At 38.0% G+C, this 25288-nt stretch overlaps 1 protein-coding gene across 1 annotated transcript; it reads right to left on the bottom strand.

The window, feature by feature from the left end:
* Positions 1-2921: 2921 nt before the first annotated feature.
* Positions 2922-25248, bottom strand: CENPK (centromere protein K). The gene is made up of 10 exons (XM_059493016.1): positions 25217-25248; positions 22380-22478; positions 21345-21401; positions 18255-18327; positions 13984-14030; positions 11079-11161; positions 10872-10970; positions 10456-10597; positions 6948-7001; positions 2922-4043 (listed from the first exon to the last, which is right to left on the bottom strand). Exons 1-10 carry the CDS (start codon positions 25217-25219, stop codon positions 3885-3887), a joined length of 816 nt encoding a protein of 271 aa, XP_059348999.1. The 5' UTR covers positions 25220-25248; the 3' UTR covers positions 2922-3884.
* Positions 25249-25288: the final 40 nt, after the last annotated feature.

Here is a 25288-nt window from a genome sequence, read left to right as displayed (position 1 = left end):
AACACAAAAACCCTACCCAGAATAAATCCAGTAAACTAAACTGAAACCAGTAACTTTCTCTCAGAAAATACACGGACTGGTTATCTCTTGTGAATACATAACTATAGAAGATGACTTCAAGACTTAAACAGCTACTAAACTGCTATCACATGCTTTCATTGGAGTTTTTTTAAAAAAGCCTCAAATACAATCTAAGATACAGAAAATATAGCATCATTTTACCAAAATACTAACAAACATTCAGGAATTCAATATAGGCTTACTTTTCCAAGGTTATCTGTCTGTAACTAGCTACAGCAGTCTTCATTAATATCACCTACACTGTCTCAAACCCCAAACAAATCTCACGTATATTTCTGCCAAAACTTTACATCCAGAAACTTTTATGCCAAACTCTCAAAATCAGATTCTTTTCAATGCAGCAAAATGCAGATAAATACAGCAGTTGCATTTAATGCCACAATCAAAAGTTGAAAATCTGCAGAACAATTTAGTTATTTCACTAGAAAATCACATCAGTAAGTTTGACCCAACAGTCCTTTGCAGAGTTTGTGAAGGCAGGTGTGGTCTGCTCTTAACCTCTTAATACTAGAAGGTCTTCCTGTTGCTAGATCAATTTCCTCACAATAAGAAGTTTGCAGTACTGATGTATTCCAAAAAGCAAGAAGAGATGGGGGCTCTGCACAGCATGCACATTCCAGAAGAATCGTTACTGTATAATGAATTTTTTTCCTCTTCATGTAAATGCACGTCTGAAGTCTAGACCACAGAGTGGCAAGTAATGCTCCCCTGGGGTGAGATTTTCTACTGAAACAGTCACAGAGGAAAGCACCACTCCCCAGGGTTTGGCCTCTGATTCAGCAGGTGACTGCTGGTCCATGAATTATGCCCTGGCTGGTGACACAGTTGTGACTAACATCTTACTCTTAACCATACTAAAACCACCAGCTCTATACTGGGAGAATATGGCATGTGGTAGATGGAGAAGCTGCCTGTTTATCTGGTGAGGAGGCAGAGCTGTGAGAGGCAGTGCCAATATTCCAGAGATATGGGCCTAATCAAACAGACCCAGCCAAGTTCAATACTTCCATACTGAGCAATGACTGAAATCAGACATCTGTCCTTTTGCAGGTTGTTATCCTGACATCTGTCTTGACCTGCATGGGTTATAACACACAGATTTAGGTTTACCTGATTCTCTCTAGACAGGCATGGCTGAGTAGGGAACTGCTGGTCAGCTAAAGGGAAAGAAGCAAAGGCACAGGCAGACAGGCATTGATCTTCATATATGCACCCGGGATATCATTGGCCTTCTTGGCAAAAAGGACACACTGCCTGCTCACAGATCAGTTTGTCATCTTACTCAGGCTTGGTAGCTCCAAATATTCATTTAACATCCTGGCTTTTTTTTTTACATTACCTTTGTAGAGTTAAAAATTGACAGTAAGCTAAACAATTTCACAGAATGCACATGGAGTTACAATATTAGCATTTAATAGAGGTGTTAATTCCAAACAAACGACTGTTACTTACACATGCAAGGAGACAAAAAATGGAGAAATTATCCTACTCCTTCAACATACACCCCAACCTTCCTGATTGTTGAAAGTACTGATGAAAGAGCTTACTCCTAGCTTTTTTTCATAAGGAAGATCTGTTCTTCATCACTGCCTTGATTTGCTTCAATTTACTTGTCAGGATTTTTCTAGGAGCTACAGCTTTCAGCTATCTCTGTTTCAGTCTAAATCAGCTTCTCTTAAAAACTGGCAATGCATTTTAGGCCATGAGAGAAAATGGACTGTCTCTTTCTACAACTTTTCTTCTGCTGCACTGATTCAATCCCTCCTTAGGAAAAAGCTCTACACCGAACCTTTGGGTTCTGAGCATATCCAGGGCCTAAGCAGAAAGGCTTCAGAGAATGCTGAAGATACTGTGGAGCCGCAGGAGGATCTCAGGGAATATCTATGTATCTCCTCAGGGTCCAACAATTAGCAGGATAGAGAATTCTGAACCTGCAGACTGCCAATTTTCTTACATAATCACAAATCTGAATTCTGTAATAGTTTTTTGCAAGTTCATATATAATCTTACAACATATTTTATGAGTGAGTGAGTGAGTTCAATAATTTAATGTAAAGCTTTATGTGAAGTACTTTCATTTAAATCTGTTCTGGTATTTTACTTGGATGAGATTTGATTTTGGTATGAAGAATAATGAATATTGCATCTTCTTTAGAGCACTTGTTTACAGACTGTCCTATCTCCTCAATTCTTTGGTTCGGGTTTGGATTTGGGAAGTGGGTGGTATGGGTTAGTATTATTCTTTTTAAACACAAGAGGCTACTGAGTGTTTAACATTTCTTCTTCTACTTATTAATGTCAAGACAGAAGCAGTCATCCAGTGTCAATGAAGCATTTGAGCAGTGTTAATAAATAAGCTGAAAGGATAGCAGAATACAAAGCATTTAAACACAAAGCAAGGAAAAAACCCTAAAGAGACAATGTTATAAATGTAAACCAAAAAATGCAGTTATTAAAATTCTTAATTAAAAATGCTGTAAGGTAAATGTGTATAGATTAGTCAGACTCTAGAGCTCATAAGAGAGGATAAACCACAACAGAAGGCTAGTTACACAAGGAATATGAACCAAAAAGAAGTCAATGCTCATGCACAACACCACGCACCACATTATATACTTATGCTTAATCACCAGTTGGAAGGGTAAAATGAACAGCATTCACTCAAAACTACACAAGATGAATGATTGTTTTTTGCTTAACTTTTAATTGGTCTAAAAAGAGCAATTCTACTGGAACTTAGACTGGTCCCCCTTACCTCTCCCATGCATCCTGACATCATCTTTACAAGTCATCACACCAAATCACATGAACACCATTCTAAAAACAATCACACAAAAACATTATATGATAGTATAAAACTCTTTATTTTTCCATCAATTAAAAAATCACACAAGCTCCTCCCTCAATAAACAACAATCTGGTTAATAAAGGATAATTTAGTCACTACAGATAAGCAAGAGTAAAATTTTTGTACTCAATACAATAAAAATGGCTACAGAAAAGACTGAGATTGCAAAAAATGCCAGCATTGAATCAGAAGGTAACTCTCAACTGACATAACTTAGAAGCTGTAGAGATCAACAGAACAGAGACCTGTTAAAAGCCTTGATCAACTAGGTCCGAAAAAGTGAAGACAGATACTCTACGGCAATATAGCATAACACAAAGTAGGCCATTTGGGAAGCGTGCAGTGAAAGGCACAGACTCAACTTCTGCTGCACCTTGCACAGAAAGATGTGTCAGCTTTCCCAGGTGTTTATCATGGAGCCAGTAAAACTGTTTGCAAAGGCTCTGAGAAACAAACAAGGCATAACACATTCTTGACAGGATACCTCTCTGTTAGTTCCAAATGTTTGTAAGGCCATGTACAGGAGTGGTGTTATTCTGAATTTTGCCTCTACAGAATACAAGAAAATAGTAAAGGAAATAGAGACAACTCCAGGCAATCTAAGAAGTCTAATCTATAGAAGTAATGTATAAAGTATGGTTTTTAAAGTAAAAAGGACTGTTAAACATATTTGTCTGTTACATGAATTGGCATCTTACAGAAGCAGTGATAAAAAGCTTCCATAATGTAAATCTTGATCTAACACTGAAGGCCTACTGTAAGCAGTTAAAATAGATTATTATTTTTTTTTCTACGTTTTATGCTCTTAAATATCCATTTTAATGTAAAAGAAAAAGATCATTCAACAAGAAGTGATGCTTGATACTAAGAAAGCCTAGTAGGAAACCTAAGTATGTCCTAGCCCTGAATTAAGAGACTGGTGTTGTTTTGTTTTCAAGTGCACATGTAGGTCACACTACTTGTGATAAGCTTGGAGGCGTATTCTGTTTGGATCCTCTGGATGTCTCAGGGCCACTCCATATCGCAGCAGCAGCTCAATATAAGGTGGCCAAAATGATTGATTAATTGTTATATAAGGTTCATGTGGTGTGGTCATTAATGTGTTTATCAGCATCTGGAAGACAAAAAGGGTAAGATTTAGGAAATTAACAAAACAGCTAGATTTTATCTCCTTTAACCAAATTTTTACAAATTACTGTGATGTAGGCAATATAAGATATAAAGGACTATACAGAAGAAATATGAGACCTATACAAAGTAGAAGTAAAGCAAAGGACTTCCAATTAGCTACATAACATCTTTTTTGACGTAAAAATTAGAACCAGAATCCTCTTTTATTCCAGAATAAATGTAGATTAAATGCTGTATCTAGATACAGAATTAGTTAATGGAGTTAAAAACAAAATCAGTTTTGTCATTTTGTTTCAGTTCATGGAGATCATATTCATGCCCTCACGATATTGCTCATGGGGAGTACTGCACACATTACAGATTAAATAATCTTACCCATCCCATGGTGCTCTTTCTATTTAACCTAGATATTTAATCTTTCTTCTCAGAGCTTTTAAATGTTATACTGTCCCAATTTCAGTAAGTACAAAATATTTTTTGCCCTTTAGTGCTAAAGTCAAATTCAAAATACTTGCTACCAGATTTTATATTTTTGCATCCAGTGCTGCTAATAAAAGACCCAAATGAATGACTACTCTTATTTTTCAGAACATTCTGAAGAAGAATTGTTCCAGTTAATATATTTTGTACTTCCAATTATGAGAATTTACTACAAATGCATTATTCCAGACAAATTTTTACTGTTTTTTTTCTGACATCTGATACTCCAAAATAGCTTTCATGGCTGTAACTTGTGTGTACCTTAGAAAACATTTTTCACATTTAACATTAGGGTCTTGGGTCAGCTGTTGATATTCTCTGCCCCGAGATGTGTAGGTTGTCTCTGCTTCAGCCCGTGCAACTGAAGAATGAGACTGGACTCTTCACTTTTCAGTCTTGAGGTTGTTTATTAATTCTTATCTATAAAATTTTCTTTCTGCCCAGGCAAGATCTTCTCAGCAAGGCAGCCAAAGGCACTCTGACCACCCCTGAGGCAGTGGTGTCTTTTCATACTACAAACTACGTATATCATATTTACTCTTAATTCCCAATACCTATCACCTATGTTAGACAGTGCACTTCTACTCTAAACCAATCCCAAAGTGCCAACATCACTGCAGAAAACGGAGAACAAGAAGAAGAAAGAAGGACTAGACACGCCCTGATTCCTCCATCTTGTCCCCATAACCCCTATACCAAAAATCCTAAAATCTACATTTTCACCCTGTGAATATTTTATTATTACACTATTCAAACCTGTGTGACTTTCATGTACTCATACAAAGCTAGTAACTTGCTCCAGGGGTTAAAATCAAATTCCCAGGTGTTCTGGGCAGCATGCCAGGGTCTCCGAGCCCCTTGATGGGGTCCTCGGCAACTCTGGCCATCCAGAGGGATGTACTGAGTTCCAACAAACAGGGACTTGAAGCTAGAACAACATGACTCAACAAAGAAAAACCTTCCAGAATACAAAGATAAGGGACATTGACACTTTAGGTCAGGATGTTGAAATTCAAAATGAGTCTAAATTTTTCAAATAATGTGTTCTTCCAAACAGAAGTCAGATATTACATGAATATGTTCCCATTTTTAGGAGATTAACAATATCAGAAAAATATGAAGGGCTATTTTAAAGCATTAGAAGAACTTCAAATTCTTTTTCCATAAGGACTGTGGCCACTCTGAATTCTGATCTGTTTTCAAGCTCTGCCTAATTTGGCATTAAAAGGTATGCTGAGATATTTAAAGCATGTAAAATGATTTTGATGATGTAAGCCCAAAGCCTGGGCTTTAAACTGTAGTACATAGTGATTAGATAACAGCATCTTAATACCAGCAAATTTTTATACATCACATTTTGCATCAAGAAAAAAATTTTCCCCAGGGACATCTTACATATAGAACTTAGAACTGTCTAAGGAGGGGGAACAGAAAATTTCACTTCATATGCTACATTTAAGACAAGGAGAAAAATTGTGCTTTGCAATTCACATTCATAAACTGCACTGTAATTAAAAATTCGCACTAAGCAATGCTTCTATACTGATAAAATCAATCAGAAATGCATTAATCGGATTAACTGATTTCCTTGTATGAGTTAATAATCCAGTTAATGCACAAGACTATTGGTCTGAGGCTACATATTTAGTCCTTCTGTTAATGTGTATTTCAGAAATATTTTTCTTGAAACAGTATAAAATAGATCATGAAATTTTATTTTTTGTTAAACACAGTATTTGTCTCTCCCAACATGAGCCACTAACGCACATAAAAAATGTCTTTGAACCAAATATTGTAAAATCAAGAAATAAGAGACAGCCATTCTCCAGCCTAAACTGAACCAGTTAATTATTGCCACACCTCTTGTAATAATGTGGGGTTTACTTTGATAGGAATTAAAATAGAAAACTGACCTAGATTCAGAGAATGGTTTGGGTTGGAACGTACTTTAAGATCATCTCATTCCAAGCACCTGCCATGGCAGGTACACCTTGCACTAGATCAGATTGCTCCAAGCCCCATCCAACCCGGGCTTGATCACTGCCAGGGATGGAGTATCCACAGCTTCTCAGGACAGCCTGTTCCACTGCCTCACCACCCTCACAGTAAAGAATTTATTCTTGAAAGCTAGTCTAAATATCTATTCTTGTAATTTAAAACTATTCCCCCATGCAAAAAGTTGCTCTGCATCTTTTTATAAGCCCCCTTTTAGAACCAAAAGGCCACAATGAGGTCTCCCTGCACTCTTCTTGTAGACACAACATTCTTAATCGTTCTAGATTAACTGTCTTAACTAAATACCACATACTGTTATTTATATTAGTAATAAACACTTTATCATCATCACCATCACTACATCTGAATATTTAAAAATGCCTCAAATCTCTACATAGTGAAAACGTCTTACCTCTAAAATTTCTTGCAATGCTATCAGTTCTACAGCTGGCTCTGCCGAAGAGTTCTGGAAAGATAAACATCCCCCAGCCAAATTAAGAAAACCCCAAACCAGTTAAGAAAAATTTTCATTGACAAAATAATTACACAATTATTTGATTGTATAGTACACAAAAGATGAAAACTTTTAGTTAGATTTAAATCTACCAGTTCAAAATCCTACACTTCAAATGTAACATTTTTTGAATTATCAAGAGAGATTTATATAAAGTTATCATAATGTTTTCATCTGTGTTTACATTTAAATAAAACCAAATACATCAAATTTATAATGTAGTGCAGAATTTGTTCTGTGAAGAAATTTGTTGGAGGAAAAAATATTTTTCATGAGCTTTAAATAAATGTTTATAATAGAAATTTGACACAACTCAAGACTTAATTTCATAGTGCCTCAATATTTTTTTTCATAATTTGACAATGAATACTTACTTGCTTTGAATTCAACTAAAACATCTTATCAAGGCTGAGAAATAGAATAATTAAAAATTTTGGTGGAATAAAAGGCAATGATAAAATACCACTAAAAGATTACTTATTTTCCTTTGTAGCAAGCAAATCAAGCCATTTGTCTATAGAGATTCCTTTGGCAGCAATGTCAATGGATCTGCTTGTACTGTTGCAAGGTAAACCTGATTCTTTAATTTTCCAGTTTTATTCTTTTCCCCCATGCACTTATGTTTCAACAAAATAAAGGAGATAATATTCCACTGGCTTTCTCAGCATTGCTGTTGAATGCATGAATTTAAGACCCAAGATATTACCAGCTGTGCAGCACCTTATACAAACTTCACTTCTGGAACAGAGGAAGAATACAAGCAAGAAAGAAGAATATTCTGAAAGGCAAGTTCTGGATCCTTTTTCCCAGTCACAGTTTGTAATAGTCTCACCTGCAGACAGTCAGAAGTTTCAGTTTCCAGGGAGAGCCTGCTCCATGGAAGCTCTGCAAATCCTTGTGCTATGACCCAATAACATCTATCTATATGCCCATATCTCAATATTTAGCTGAGGAAATAGAATCAACATTACCTATCAGCAAAAAGTTCCTTAGAGCAAACAGGAAACTTCACAACCTTTACTGATATATTTCCCTGGTCAAAATTACAACTAATACAATTAAGGACCACTAATCACTTAATGCTTATAAAGTCGTTAAGCAGGATGCTCAGCATTTCATTATTTAGCCTGAAAGGCACCTTCTTCACCCTTCCTATCAGACAGATTTGCATAAAGAATATTCCTCAGCCTCTGATTTTTCATATTATTACCTTGAAAAAAATAAAGTAGATTTTTATCCTAGATTTAAAATGCAAGATCATCGTTACTACAGTCACTACCTATATTAAAGGTGTTGGGCCATGGCAATGGAAGCCAACATGAGCTGTTATGATGCATCTTCACTCCCATTCCCACTCCCAATCCCACATGCATGTCGCCAGGTGAAAGCAGGGTGGAACCAGACCAGTGAGGCTTGGAGCAGTTCAAACTATATTGCAGCCATGTCCTACAGACATCAACCCTGCACATTTGCCCTCACACAGAACCACTGTGAACACAACATCCTTCCACAAAGTGAAGCAAAATTGCTGATATGCAGAGTTTGGTGCTGCTAGACTGCTGAACCAAGCTGATAGGAGAAGTGAATAATGTGTTCTCATGAACCAACATAACAGCTAATTTCATTGCTAATTCATTTCGGTGATTACAATTTTTATTTCTTACACCCAATAAATGTAGGCAAAAATGGCTTGCTGTCCTGCCTTCCCAGTCAATTACTTAGATGTAGATTAAGAGGTACCTGTAGTTAAGCCAAGTGATTCAAGTGAGTCAAAAGGTATAGAAAAGCTATGAATTCACAAAGAGTGAAAAGAAAGAAAAAGACTGTCAGAAAACAGACTCTGTTTAAGAGTTCAGGAAATGTATAAGTAAAATTTAAGCTAAGAAAAGATAAAACCTTGTGTTGAAATTAATCAAAGTAGTTTTTTGTTGAAGTAAAGTGATAGGTAACAGCCAACATGGTTTCACTATAGACCTTTTACACCCAACAAATTTAGTGGCCTTCTACAAGAGTTACAGTATTTGTGGAAAAGGAAGAACAACTGATGGCATCTACCTGGACTTTTACAAATCATTTGACACTGTCCCACATTCAACTGTTTCTAAAACAGAGCGACTTAGACCAAAATATGTCACATTTACTAACAACAGGAAAGGAAAGCATTGGTATGAAGGAAAACTAAGATTCAACAAAACAAGATATTTGAATAATACTTTGAAAATGAACACCATGTCTTGACAAATCCACTGGTATTTTTATATGCAAAATATGCGCTTATGTGCAAAACATTTTTTTAATTAAAAGATCAGGATTCATTAGCTGCAAATTACAGACAGAAAAGACAAGGGTGTACTTTGTTGCTTTGGTGATGGGTGTGAGCTAGTACTTTTGTTTATAATATTGTTTCTTAGCAGGTTGTAAAAAAGATGAATCCAAGTGAAAACGAACAGACAATGGTTATTACTAGGATAAGCTAGAGAATTGAAAAATATTATCTTGCAGGAGAACATAAAGGTGTTCCTAGTTCAATTAGCAAAACAAAGAAAGAGAGGATATGAGATTGCTGCTGTAAATATATCAGGAGGAATAAACACAAGAAAGAAAAAGAGCTATTCTGAGGTGCTAGAAGAAAAAACACAGGAGAAACAGTAGTAAAAAAATTATTTGTTCTAAAATGGAGCTCAATGATAATATTGAAGAAATTTTTATATTATGTAGTTACCCAAAATAATAGGGAAGAAATAATTTCAGCTTCTGTAATGTTAAGTGTTCCTGAAATCAAAATCAAACCCTGCCGTTTTTTCATAGCTTTTTTTAATTTATCAAATACTAATGGTAATAGTTTTATTTTTACTGCACACTTTGAATTTATTATGCAAAATACTCCCTGGCTGCCTATTCTCCCTGAGGTTTTACGATAATTTTTGACCCAGTTTGCCTGAACAAAATCTGATGGTTAACATTCCAAACTACTCTGTAATTATAAACACTTTTCCTTTTTGTTCCAAAAACATTGTTAAACAATTAAAATTTGCTTTGCCAAGGAAAATAGGAATCTATTTGCCCAGTCAAGTAAAAAAAAAAAAAAAAAAGAGCAAATTTGGACTGAACCTCACACCATTTCCAAATGTGGCATAGCTTGCAGTTCAGTAAGAAATACAATATATTGCTATGTATCTCATTAGGTAAGGGATATATGCATTAAGAAAAGAAAATACCCAGCTGGAAACAGCCTTAAATATAAAACAACCTGAAAAATATAAATTAAACCTAGAGGATCAGCTGTAAAAATTATGCTTATTTCAAATACAACTGCAGGTTCAATGCTAGAGACTTCAAACAGGTACTGCATCTAATTAAATATAAACTCAACATTTCAAATTTAATAGGTAAAGAAAAGTCTTACCTTTTTTTTAATATTTTCACCTTCCTCTGGAGGGGGAAAATGTTCATCCAGAAATTCACCCAAAGCACGCAAGAGTTCTTTCTTATAGGTTTGTAATTTCAGTAGGTTATTTTTCAGCTCATTGAGTTCTCCAGTTTTCAAACTAACAGTAAAAACACAGCAACAAAACAAGGGATCAAATAAAGTAACTAAAAAATCCCTCCTAAGTAAAAAAAACCCTTATTATCTGTTGTTAGAAATTCATCATCTTTAATCAAAGGATATAGTAGCATTACTTTCATGTTTCAAATATGGATTACTGAGCAATTATCTGATCCATTAAATAAAACAAAGAATAAATTTTAAGAGTTTGCTTGCTCATTTGCTCCTGTTGATATTTAAATTCTTGAATTTGTAACTCAAAAATGTAGAAATACCTTTTTTTGGAAGGATGTTCAACTTCAGTATTTGCCTCTTCTTCCATTTTATTAAGAATCTCTAGCATCTGTTTCTGTTCCTCATTCCACTGCTGCTCTCTTTGAAACATGAAAGGTATGACATGGCACAACAGATAAATAGTTTCCCTGGGTAGTCAAAAAAAGAAAAAAGCTCACAGCATTCCAAAGTCCAAATTACTGTATTACCTTTTCAGATCTTCTTCCAGTCGTTTATTCTTTGACTGAACTGTTGACAGCACCATTTCAAGATCATTTTTTACTTTCTGCAACTATAAAAGAATAGAAATTAAACTGTTTGCAGATAGCCCAGACTGTAGTATTTGTTCTATGTAAGGCTACATTTGTAAATCTGATAAAAGGGAAGAAAATCATCTGCAATTCCTTAGTAAACATTAAAATCCAGTTTAAAATGCAGGAGCTATTGAAAACGTCACTGTGACCAGTTGCTCATTAGTGTCTTCTTGAAGCTCACAGAGCTTAACAAAATACTTAATTTTACCTGAAGTACACACATGAACTGCTCAGCGAATGAATGAATGGCTAAGGAGAAAATGTCTACAGCACCAGGGCTCTATTGTCTAAACTACTGCAGCTGCTGGCAAGAATGAATCCATGCTACTTGCACCACATAAAATGTACAGAAAATGAAGATGCATCAAAGAAAGACTAACTGCATCCATTAATTAAATGATCCCCAGTGCTATGACATATCTGGGACAGGAAATACAGAGAAATAAAACTACTACAGTCAGAAGCTATAGGCATTGCTGAATCTAGGGAACAGTGGACTCTCAGTGGGCTGGGTCTTCCATTATAGAAATCACAGAATAGGTAAGGTTGTGTTGAGGAACACATTCAGTGCAGGTGGCTCAGGGTGCAGCTGCAGCAGAGCTGCAGGTTGAGCTCTGGGCTGACCTCTGGCAAGAGCCCCAGGCAAGAGGCCGTGAACTGCTGGCTCTGTAGAGCAGGGGACCTGGGGGCCTGTGGCCCTGCCAGGGGAGGGGACATGGAGACACAGCAGAAGCTGATGACATGTGGATTTTTCTGTGTTTACACTGTGAGGGCATAAAGCCTTTTGCCTTTGAGGATATAAAATTCCTTTTTTCTGGGTCCTTCCTCAGACGCACCCAGCTCAAGCTGTTATTCTGTTATTATCCATGATTAAATTATTTTAAGGATCAGGATGTGTGAGCCTAGGGGAAGAAGGAAACCTAGGATTGAGCTGCTAAGGACACCTGATCTGTGTGAGTGTGGGTAGCTGTGAATGGGCTTAGTAACTGACACCACTGCTCCTGGACTGTTGGATGTGGAAGTTTCCTTAACCATTGTGACAGGCCACAGTGGGTCCTGTGGACCAACCTCCCTGGTCAGGCAGAGGTCATCCAAGAGCACATGGCACAGGTTGCATCCAGACAGTTCTTGACAAACTCCAGCAAGGGAGACTACACAATCTCTCTGGGCAATCTGTTCCAGAGCACAGTAAAGAAGCTCTTCCTTGTGTTCTTGTGCATCCCATGGCCTCTTGTCCTACTGCTTGGCATCAGTGAGAAGAGCCTGGCTCCATTCTCTTCAGACACTTGTATAAATTTATGAGATCCCCTGTTACAGCACTATGGTCTTGTACAAAATAATAGTTTCTTATATAAGCCTATGATTTGGATGTATTTTTTCTGCTTCCATACAAAATAAGAGCACCTAGGAATTTAGCTCAAAGAAATATACATTCTGAAAATATGCTACAGAAACAAATATGCTCGATATATATAACATCTGGAAAAAACCCTGTAATCCTCAAATATCAGATCAACATGCCAATCAAAGTGTGTAACCTAACAACTTTTTGATAGTGACGCTTAACAGCAGTCAGATTTGCTGTTGTGAGTGATACTAGAAGGCATTAGACCCAGGAATATTCTCAAGTCACACAGCATTCCTATGTGCCATCGATATAGTATAATGTTACCCACAAGACATTATTGATTTGCTCTTTCTTCCAATGGAGGAACTCAACAAAATATTTGCAAATTATTGCCACAGAACTCAATGTCTAAGGTAACTGACTCTTCCATGTAACACATAATATTACATCATTTTCTACTAAGTATGAAATGCAATGTATTATAACATTTTGTTTAAAAAAACACACACAAATATCTTAAAGGCAGGTGTCTTTTCCATGGTACAAAGTGATAGCACAAGGAACAAGAGGGCCAAACTCAAATATAGGAATTTCCATCTGAAAATTAGGAAAAACTGCTTTACTGGAGGGTGACTGAGTACTGGAACAGGATGCCCATAAAGGCTGTGGAGTGTCCTTCTTTGAAGATATTCAAAAGCCACCTCGACACAATCCTGTGAGGCACTTAGGGGCAGGGTTTAGTGGTGGATTTGGATGGTTGGACTCGATCATCTTAGAGGCCTTTTCCAATCTAAACTATCCTATGATTCTATCTCCAGAGGTCCCTTCTAACTCCAGCCATTCTGTGACAGATTAGCGATTAAAATTCAGCCACAGACAGATTAGCAATTAAAATTCAGCCACAGATCACTTGAATTCTGAGTGGATCTTCTTGCCCTTGAGCCATGTTAACTGAAAGTAATCTTGAAAAGTACAGTGTGAAGGCTTCAGGCCTAGAAATGGATGCTGCTGCACAATGTTACAGATGACGGTTAAGTCTTTGCAAGGCATGGTCATCAGTCAAGATTTCTGTCTCCTGGTAGCATCCAGCACAATGGGACTCCAATCCTAAGTGAGGCCTTGGAGCATTAATGTAGCAGGGATGTCGATTGTCACATCATTTTCATTGCACACAGATAAGTTTGCTGAGCTACTGTGATTAGATGGAGTGTCCAGAGGCAAAATACTGTTTATTGTGCACTACTCAGTTACTTGTGCAGTAAGTCAGTTTAAAACCTCACTCATTACAACTAGGAAATTTTACTAGTTATACTAGCGGGGGAAAAAAGCATTAGAACAACATAAATGGCTGAAGGAAAATACATAGCATTTTAGCACCCTAGGAACAGTCATAGGAAAACACAGCAATTGCATGTATTGGTTTTTTTCCCAACACAATTTTATTAGACTTACCTCTTCTTTTCCCAATTCTAACAGTACATCTGGATTGGTAGAAATTACTGAAAAATAAAATGATTGTTTATTTTTTCCATTGGATGATAAAGATTTATTTATACTGAAAAGCAGCTTGGCTAGAGAGAAATTTGTGCAGCTTCTGAAAAACAGTTTGGCTCTCAGTAGGAGTTTAACCACATGCTGTGGTGTCCTGCCGGGCTAACCTACTATCACTATTAAGCAAATTAAATTAGACTGAAAAAAGTGCAGTGTTAATGCTTGTGTGTTATTTTTATACCTGACCTGGCTGCAAATACATTGGTGAGGGTGCATAATGAATAAATAGCATATGTCTATACATTTCAAGACAATCAAGCCTGATTTTTTCAGCTGAAGGCATTCCATCAACATTACCAATGTGAGCAATCAAATTCTTCCAGTCCTCCAATTCCTTGTTAAATAGCCTCCTAGATGCTTGATCAGGACTATAGAACCTAGTTTTAATAACTTCAGAAGCATGTCACCACCCTTACTGTTCACAAAAACAGTAGGGAGATGAATAACCCAGCAAGGCCAATACCCAAACTCAAAACACTGAGCAACAGCAATATCTAAGTGAAACCAAAGTACAATTCAAGAAGATGAAAATTTTTCTCCAGAATGCTTCTACAAAATGCAGTGATTGATGACTCATGCATTTTCAGAATAAAAAGTTAAATTCTTGTTTTTTACAGTGCTCAACAGACTCCAGCCAATTCTCAGATCCATGTCCACTTGCAACTTGTGCATAAACATATGACTATTTTGAACTATTTAAATTCATTCAATACAATGAATGATGTTTCATTCTCAACAGGAGAAATGAAAGCTATTCTAACAGACTAAAATCTTTATAGGCAGATTTTTTGGTGGAAGTTTGGGCTTGAAATCTCTAATCTTACAAATAATTACTTAAATAAAAATTCCTTAATCAAAAAGAAAATCCTTAACCCTCTCATGACAGCATTAAACATCTCCTAAATACACACAATCCATTTAATAAATTCAGAAAAGTACTTTCTTTGGTAATGTTATAGTACTTACTTGAAAAATTTTAAGGAGCTTAAGATTAGTAGTTTTAAAAGCACTGTTTGTTCTGAGATGAAAATCAGAAAAACTACTGAAGCATCAAAAAATGCATTAAATTCTTCAATAAAACTCCTTTCAGTTCCAAAAAAATTGGAAAATTGCTGTTTCTAAATCTTGACACAAAATTTAAGTACTCTGCTCCCATTTAAGCGTAAGAGCTGCAGGAGACAGTAGTCTGTGCTTCATCAGAGTAAGATTTCTTTATAGTATATAGTATATATATATATATAGTATATATATACTTTCTTTATTTCTTTATATGAATATACTACCTACATGTGATAAAATTAATTGGTGAGCTTTTATTCACATTCACTAGTATATTTGAAAAAAACCCATCCAATTCTTCCTCCTGCCACTTCCTGCTGACATGATCTTTATAAGCCTTCCCTTACCAAATATTACCATTTTTTACAACTGCCTCATAACGCTTCTTTATTTCAAGATACCTAATCCTGAGTTCATGCTTGCCATTCACTGTTCATATTGTGCGAGTATCAGAATAGAAGGCCCTGTGTTCCTGGGAAAGAAATCACTAGCCATAATTTAGTGAAGGAACAATGCAGATTGTCCAGTCTAAAACACTGGGACAACACACTTAAGCCAGCTGCTGCTGTAAATTCACTGCTTGCTCAATCCACAATCAATTATATCTTTTTCAGTTTTGTTGAATCACTGCACTTGCAAAAAATCAAATGTTAGAGAGAATTGCCTAGTGATACACAGTACAATTACTAAGAAAAATACTACCAGATGCTAGGAATGTAAAAGCAACTACTATGCACATGTTTATACAGAAACTCATATTAAAATAAAACAAAAAGGTATTTGGCAGAATACTGCTATTTTGCAAAGAAAAACAGAATTTATGCAGAGACCACAACTGTTTGAAATGGTTTAAAATATGGTTGCTTTCACTTCCTGATTTTGCAAAGGTAAAAGTTAAATTTTATTTTTATAAGCCAAAAGCTTTTTTAGAAGTTTTAATTCAGCTGATTTAGCAGATCTAGAGCTACATAAATAATACCAGAAATTGAGAAAGAAAAAGACATTAAAGCAAAAGCTTTGCAAAAGTAAAATTTGCATTGTGAATTCAAGTCTGTTTGCCAATATTGTGCTCAAAAAAATGTAGAACTGCCAAGCTATAACCTCTGAAAATAAGGTTTAAGACTGAAATGCTGACAGGTCCTCATTTACAGGAAATGAACTGGCCACTACTAAAAGCTAAAACAAAAGTTACAAGACGGCCTGACATTCATGTTCTATTAGTTAATTGTATTAAATAAGTATTTCTGCTGTTTTTATTTAGATATAATCAGATAATGTTTTCAATTAAGTAATTCCTCCTTTAAAACAAATAATAGGTAGAAAGGAGCCAAGACAGAGAAGTAAGCAAAGGGGACTCCTCATTTCCATACAAGCACCATAACTCTATTCAAATTCTTAGCAGGATTTTTTTCTTCCACTGGAAAGGGAGTCAAAAAAGGCAGAAATCTGCTTGTAAAGTACTAATTATAGACAATTCTCTATTAAAAAATTAGGATTTCTAATAAGAAATATTATCATCTGGGAAGAAATAGAATGGTTGAACAAAGCAAGTCAGCAAGCCAAAAAAATAGGCCAAGGATATTTTTAAGCCAATAGCTTGAAGTTTAATATACATATTTTAGTATGGAAATCTAACAGCCTCGGGTATTTTACCCAGACAAAAACTAAGTTCTTCCAATTAATTTGCTTTAAGCCCGCAACTTATTCGTGAACAGCAGCCAGGAACCAGTATGTTCCAAATTCATTCAATGACATATCTTTGGTCTACATACCTCAGTAGCACTGGAGGCTGACAGTTCTTGGAGTGAGGCTTACAACACTGAACTATGAATTTATTCTAATACAGCAACAGTATCTCTTTATACAAAAAAAAATCCTAGCTTCTCTTATTTAGTGATGAGATGCAGCAAATACGTAGACTTTGAAAAAAGTTGGAGAACTGCTTCTGATGTTGATCTGAAAAGGCATTTCCATTTCGCTAAATGACAAAACATTGGAAATCACCACATGCTGTCTATAAGACATTCCTATAATTTTGCAAATATTATAAAACCAAGCCTTTATTGACATAAAAATATTCAATTTAGTCAATATATTAATTTAAAGATTAACTAGAAGTTTTACTGGATTGAAAGGTGCTAACAGGTCCTTGACAGGAGATATAACGATGAGTATTACCAGAATATTAATGATAGTGTAGTGTGAACTGTTTCAGGAATGTCCACATGGGACATCTGGAAACAAAGATTACTTTAGTCACACTTAGATCCTGAATGCTTTTATTTCAAGTGTCTGGCCACATCAGCCTTGCAAGAGGGTGGTGCTTATGTACAAAGAGAACTTTGAAGAACTGAGGAATTGATACCTTTTGACTGATAATGCCTAACAAATATAAGAACTACCACTACTAGTCTCAGTGGTTTGTGCTTCTCAGAATCAGTAAGTGTTCTGGATTCCTGCATTTTTAAAAAATTCTAGTTGCTCTTACCACTTTATCTTGACTTGAAATCTCTAATCCCTGTTAATTCAAAATAGGTATTTCACTACAGTGTAAAGGGCTTAGCACTGAAGGTCTATTTTAAAGTTTCAACTGTCACATCATAATACTACACACCTTTAATCAGAAAAACAATCAGAAGATGTATAGTTAATGTATCAGCTTCTTAAAAGACAAAATTATTTGCCAAAATATTTCTGTTCTAAAAACTAAATACAAATAAAAGATAGAGAAAAAACAATCACTCAGAAAAGAATATGAAGGAGGGTAACAGGATAATTAACTTTTTTTATTTGGTTAGGAGATCTGCTAATAGTTGTTTTTCCATTTAATTGACTGATGAATTGTGACATGAATCATGCACTTATTTGTCCAGAATCATAGGATTAAGTTTTAGTGGAATTCACTTTTAATTTCAAGTTGACTTAGAACTGAAGTGCAAAAATAATGAAGAAATGAAAGATACATGCTACTTTTTAAAGTAGCATTATTTTAATTTTTAAGTAGTTATGGAATGAAAATACAATCAGCAGACATTAAATATACTCATGGCCTAGATGAAAGAAACTTTGCAGAAGGTTATACAAACATTCTTTACAAGGAAACAGTTACTCACCTTCAGGATCTCTTGCTTGCCACTGATGAAAATCTACTTTTAAAGCTTTCCATTGCAGCATTAACAAGGAAAGCTGTGTAACAAGAAAAGAAGGATCTCTTAAAGTGTGCTGAGTTGCATTGGCATAAAATGAGGTGGAACAGGATAGAAATCGAATTGTTAACTTAAAACAGCAGAAAACAAAAGAGCATCTATTACAATAGAACACTAGGTTCTTCAAAATATTTTACAGTAATTCACAGGGATCATGGAACGTTTGTATTATTTTTTCAAAAGGGGGAAATGAGAAGGAGTCAGAATTGGCAGAGTTGTGAAGGCCCTTCAGAGGAAGGTTCATACAGGTAAAGAAATACTTTCTAATGTCATTTCTGATCCACCCTTTGCATATCTTTGAACCATTCCCACACATAATATCACTGGATATCAGGGAGAAGATATCAGCATCTCCATCTCCACTTCCCTGAGGAAGATGTCAAACGTAATCAGAAAAAAACCCTCAGCTCCTTCTCTACGAAATAGAGAAGCCCAGAGTCCCCAGCAGTTCCTCACAGGACATGCCTTCCAGCCTCTCACCAGCTTTGTTGCCTTCCTCTGGATGCACTCAAGGGCCTTCACAACCTTCTTAAACCGTGGGGCACAGAACTGCACTGAGCCCTGCAGGTGAGGCTGCACAGCCCTGAACACAGGGGCAATCCCCTCTCCTGTGGCTGGCAGTGCCACGCTCCAGGCTCCCGGGATGCCGTGTGCCCTCCGGGCTGCCAGGGCACGCTGTGGGCTCTGTCCCCTCTCCTGTGGCTGGCAGTGCCACGCTCCAGGCTCCCGGGATGCCGTGTGCCCTCCGGGCTGCCAGGGCACGCTGTGGGCTCTGTCCCCTCTCCTGTGGCTGGCAGTGCCACGCTCCAGGCTCCCGGGATGCCGTGTGCCCTCCGGGCTGCCAGGGCACGCTGTGGGCTCGCCCTGAGCCGCTGTCAGCCAGCGCCCTCAGAGCCCTTCCTGCAGGGCTGCCCAACAGCCACTCCTCTCCCGCTGGCTTGCTGGTATTCGATGTCATGCCACTGAGGACTGCCCAATGTTCTAAGCTAGCTCCATCCCTCTGCAAGGCCTCTGGTCCCTCCAGGGTGCCAACCATCGTCCAGTTTGGACTCATCAGCCAGCGTGCTCACGGTGCATTCCAACCTTCATCCAGGTCACTGATAAACACGTGGGACAGAGCTGAGCTGCACCCTGAGGAGCACCGCTGGTGGCTGGTGACCAGCCAGATACAGCCCCATCACTGCACCCCACTGAGCTCCGTGCTTCAGACAGGTCTTTACCCAGCACACTGCGAACCTGCTCATCCCACAGCTGCAGTCCCCAAGGATACTGCAAGGGATAGCACAACAATGACATTTAACAAGAAGAAATTACATATGCACTGATTAGGAAAAGGTCCAAACAAGTATTAAGTTACACCCCCTTCTCCTCCCATTTTGGTGCCTATGTTAGTCATTTATTGGTTGCATTTTTCAAACTTAGTAAGAGAAAACCTGTCCTGATTGTGATTCCTGAAGCTTCAGTTATATCTCCTCTCCCCTGCCCAGATGAAGAGGGGAGTGATGAACAGCTAAGATGGCCAGATAGGATTAAACCCGAAAAGTCATGGCAGTCTGGTGAAGATCCCACCAACTGGAAAAGGAGACACACAACCCATACTATCAAGAAGACAAAAACAAATATCTGTAAACTACAGATTGATCAGTCTCGCCTCTGTGCCCAGCAAGACCAAGGAGCATATCCTCCTTGAAATTATGCTAAGGCATGTGGAAAATTAAGAGGCAATTGTTGTTAAGCAACATGAATTTAAGGGCAAATCACACCTGACAAATTGAGTGGCTTCCTATAACAGGATTAGGGCATTGGTGCATAAGGTAAGAGCGACTGATGTCATCTATTTGGGAGCTGTGCAAAGCATTTGACACTGTTTGGAACAACATGCTTGTCACTAAACTCTTGAGACACAGATGTGACAGACTGCTCAGTGGGTAAGGAATTGGCTGGATGGTGACACTCAGGTACAGTCAACAGTTCAGCATTCAGGTGAAGATCCGTGATGAGGGGGCATTGCATAGGCCATGTTTCTGAGACAGGCACTATGTAACATCTTTGTCAGGGACATGGACAGGGAGATCAAGGGCACCCTCAGCAAGTCACTGACAGCAGCAGGCTGTGTGGGACAACTGACACACTGCCGGGAAGGGATGGCATCCAGAGGGACCTGGACAGGCTTGAGAGCTGCACTAGTATGAAACTTATGAAGTTTAACAAGACCAAGCACAATGTTCCATGCCTGGGTCAGGGCAACCAACCCCCAGTATCAATACAGGCCAAGTGAGAGCAGCCCTGAGAAGAAAGATCTGGGAATCTTGCTGGATGAGAAGTTGGACACATGCACTTGCAGTCCAGAAAGCCAATCATAACCCTGCATCAAATACAGCATGGCCAGCAGGTAGGTCAAGGAAGCGGATTCTGCCCCTCCACTCTGCTCTGGTGAGACCCCACCTTGAGTGCTGCCTCCAGCTCTGGGGTTCCCAATATCAGAAGGATGTGAACTTGCTCAAGTAAGTCTGGAGGAGAACCACAAAGATGACTGGAGGGCTGGAATACCACTCCTATAAAGACAGGTGAGTGGAGTTGAGTTTGTTCAGCCTGGAGAAGGCTCCAGGGAAACACTATAGGACCTTCCAGTACCTGAATGGGGCCTAAAAGAAAGAAGAGAGACTGTTCACAAGTGCATGTAGTGATAGGGCACGGGGAAATGGCCTTCAGATGATAGAGGGCAGGTTTAGATTAGATACTGGGAAGAAATTCTTTATTGTGTAAGCACAGAGACACTGGAACTGGTTGCCCAGAAAAGCTGCAGACGCCCCATCCCTAAAAGGGTTCAAGGCCAGGCTGGAAAGGGGCTTAAAGCAACCTAATTTAGTTGAAGGTGTCTCTGCCTATGCCTGGATTAGAACTGGACGATCTTTAAGGGCTTTTCTAAGGCAGGCCATTCTCTGATTCTATGGTCTTAGCAGAAAATGGAGCATTTTTAAAAAACTACTGTCTTACCTTGTTATCTGATGGTAGCAGTGTGTCTGTTCCTAGAAGCATTAGCTTGCTCTGACACTTGGTAGAAACAAAAAGAAATAAAACACAAAGAAAGTTGTTTACTCTTCTCTTTTGTAAGAACAAAATGCAATTCTTAGAAATTTAAACACAACTTTTTAAATATAGAAATAAATTAATTTTAACTTGAATCCTTCCACATCCCCTATACTCTAACCCAGAAGAGCAACTTAAGAAAAGTTTTGAAATCACAGCACAGTAAAGTAACACTTAATTAACTCTGAAGGAGAGAAGTAGCACCTAAAGAAAGATGTATTCTTTGAGTAAAAAGGCAAGTTATGAGGGAAAAGTTCATATGGGGAAAGGCATTGAACAGATGAAGAACATGAGAAACTGAGAAGAAAGTCATGGACAAGGCTGAACAGTATTCCCTAAGAACTGACAGAAGTTTATCTTTTCTGGGAATCCAGAAAATAAAAATAACCACCCCTAAACTGTTATTTGTTAACATATTGTGCTATGTACGAGAGAAGTTCTAACCATGACAATGTAACTGTGAGTTTGCAAGGGAGTAAGCATAGGGAGACATCACTGTCCTCCTCTGCCTCTCTCTCATCCTATTCTCTCTCTCCTCTAAGATCCAAAGGATGTGTGAAATGGAATCCCACCTTTTGTGAGGCTAAAGAGAGAAGGGTCTCTTTATGCTGGTACTACTGCAACACAAATAGATTCCTTCATTTTCCATAATTTTAATATACAGTCCCACGCTAAATAAATAGTAACATCAGCACATTGACTTTACAAAGCATTCTCCACCCCTCCAAGCACTTCTACATTTGACCTAACTGAAGATACTATTTCCTTTTTTTTTCTGTTTGTTTGTTTCTGATTTTTTGCTTGTGTGGGTTTTTTGATTGGTTGCTTGGTTTGGTTTTATCAGAGTGGTTTCTTTGGAGAGGGTGGGGCAAGCATGTGGTGAATAAAATAATTCTGAAAAATCACTATAATAAACCTTGTCTATCATTGATATTTGCATACCTCTTCAATCTGCGTCCAAATACTCTCACATTCATCCAAGACTTCTACCTTGGCTTCGACAGGACCAGCTGTGTTACTGATTTCTGACGCACATTCAGCCTGTTAACAAGCAAAGAGAACCTGTTATCATGTAGATCTACAATAACTGATTACTTAATCATCCTTGCCATTTCAGATCAACTATGCAACAGAAAAAATCTCTCTTAATCTAAATCTTTTAGCTAACTCCTCCATAGTTTTAGAAAGCACCCAGCCATTAAGTAAAATCTGCTAACTATATAACTAAGTAGAATCAGTGTCTAAGAAGAGACTAATAATTTACTTTTAAAATTGAATGACAAAATCCTAAATTTTCATAACTGCTTTGATTATTTGCAATGGCTTCTTTATTTTCCAACAACTTTATTATAGAAACAATAAGGGAGTCTCACATCTGCAAAGCCACGCTCTACCTCCATTTATGTGCAATATTTATTATGTATTTTATATATATATTTCTTTTCAGGCACTAACTTCTGTTCTGTCAATAAACATGGTAATCTATTTCTCTTTCATTTTAATTCAGAATATTTTTGATTAACAAATTAAGCACCCTCAAAGATACTAGAAAAACAAACAAAAGAACCTGAAAGAACACACAGACAACCAAGGAAAGAGAGCACCTGGGAAGCCAAAATAAAAATCAATCCAAGTTAAATTAAAAACTTTGAGAAATTGTTGGGTCAGAAAGAAACAACTGGAATTAATTTATGAATTTGTATGCTTCTCACTTAAGAGATACCTGAATGACAGCAGCAATTAACAGGGGAAAAATAAGAAGGAGTAAAATTTTTTTCCCAGGGAAAACAATCAACAGGCTAGATATACCAGATGCAGGAGGCCTTTAAAAATGCCTTAATGGGTCACTAGACCCACCAAACACATAGAAACAGAAATGTTAAAAATAGATAATGATCTAGAGAAGAATTACACTTTTCTACCTTCTGATTGAAGCATAAATTACTAACTCAATCTTTTGTTCTTTTTCAGTACAAAAACACAGCATCAGAGAAAATTATTATTATTCTTTAAAAGGAGTGAAATATTCTACTAGTACTTGTGAAGTTCAAGCACCTCATAGCAAAGTGGATGAGGAAAGAGAATCAGAACATCTCACTGAATGCTAGAATTACACTAGAGAACTCACACACAGCCAATACTTCTACTAAGTCTTCCTGGCAAATTTCTTGCATTTAAAACAGAGCTCTACAAAATCTAGGTTACCATGATCTTATAAGAACTAATGAGCATAGATTTTGGAAAGCAAGATCATTATCTTCTTAAGAGTCTTGGAATGGCTCCATAATATAAAACAGAACCAGTTCCCATAATTTATTAAGACTTCTGAAATGCCTCCAGCAAAGACTGCCCAGAAGTAAGAAACTAAGAAAGAAACTAAGCAGTCTTAGTTTTTTCTCAGACAAAAAAAAAAAGAGACAAAGAGAGTTTGGGGGGATAGTGGGGAGACAGAAGAATAAAAGGGAGAAAAAGAACCCCATGCTTTGGAAATTTAAAGGGGTCATGGGGTGGGATAAAAACCTATTCTGCCCATATGCCCTGCAATACTATAATTCATCACTATTAAAGCATTATGTGGAATAATGCTGCTTTCTTTTCTCTGAAGAGAAAGACAGAAAACCTCTATTGCACAAAAATGATGAAATGATTCTGTTGATAACTTTAAATTTTTGGGTCAATTTCATACAACATTTCAAAATATACATATTGTAAGACATGACAGGGCTCTCACAAGCCAAACTGACTTGCCATCCTTAATGCTGTGCTCTTATCTACCTTACACAGTACACACAATGAAATGTCATTTTCGGATCTTATTTTCTTGTAGCTTGCAGTTTTCCCCATTTCAGTATGGTTAAATTACATTTTTATTTCCACACCATACCTGAAAACTTAAAAGTTTTTTGGCATTAATACTAATGTCTTCCATTTTCAACAAGTTATTCCCTCTTACATTGTTTTAGGACTATATAATTAGGTAAGAAATACACACATGCGCAAGTGTAGGCTCTATGCTAGCCAAGGCTTTACAAAAAAAATCACATGACGGGTCAGGTTGGAAGGGACCACAGGGGGTCATCTGGTCCAACCTCCCGTTTGAAGCAGGGTCATCCCAGAGTACATGGCACAGGATTGATTGTGTCCAGATGGTGCTTGAGTATCTCCAGTGAGGGAGACTCCACACCCTCTCTGAGCAATCTGTTCCAGTGCATGGTCATCTGCACCGTAAAGCTCTTCCTCATGTCCAGGCGGAACTTCCTGGGCATCCGTTTCTGCCCACTGCCTCTTGTTCTACTGCTGGGCACAGCGGAGCAGAGCCTGCATCCATTCTCTTGGCACTGTCCCTTTCATACCCGTACACACACACTAGGAAGGCGAAATGCGTCCTGCGACCCAGCACACAAACACCAGCTGCGGGCAGACGGCGAGGGAGGGGAGAGGAAAGCGACGGAAGGTTTGTGAAAGAGACACGAAAGCACCTTAGGAAGCAAAATATCGGCAAGGTACAAACAACTCTCAAAAGCGGTGAGACAGGGAGCCCCCACCGCCAACCCCCGCAGCACAACGGCAGCAGGACGTGAGGCGGGACATTCCCGCTCACAGCCCAGGCATGAACCTCGCCCCTTTCCAGCCGGGAAGCCAGCGCCCTCCCCGCAAAGCAGCCCCGCGGCCCCAGCGGCCGAGACCGCCTCCCGGCGCCGAGGTGTCGGAGCGCCAGGGTGCCGTGAGCGCCGGGGGCCGCCCGGGGCTCGCCCGCCACCCCTCCCGCCCGTTACTACCATGGCCGCTTCCCGCCGTCCGAGCCGCGGCGCGTACGTCACTCGCAGAGCGTCCGGCGCGGGGCACTGACG

The sequence above is a fragment of the Ammospiza nelsoni genome, chromosome Z (genome assembly GCF_027579445.1).
Source record: "Ammospiza nelsoni isolate bAmmNel1 chromosome Z, bAmmNel1.pri, whole genome shotgun sequence".
Classification (NCBI taxonomy): Eukaryota; Metazoa; Chordata; class Aves; order Passeriformes; family Passerellidae; genus Ammospiza; species Ammospiza nelsoni.
The sequence above is the reverse complement of the archived record's forward strand: the minus strand, read 5'-3'. Positions and strand labels throughout refer to the sequence as shown.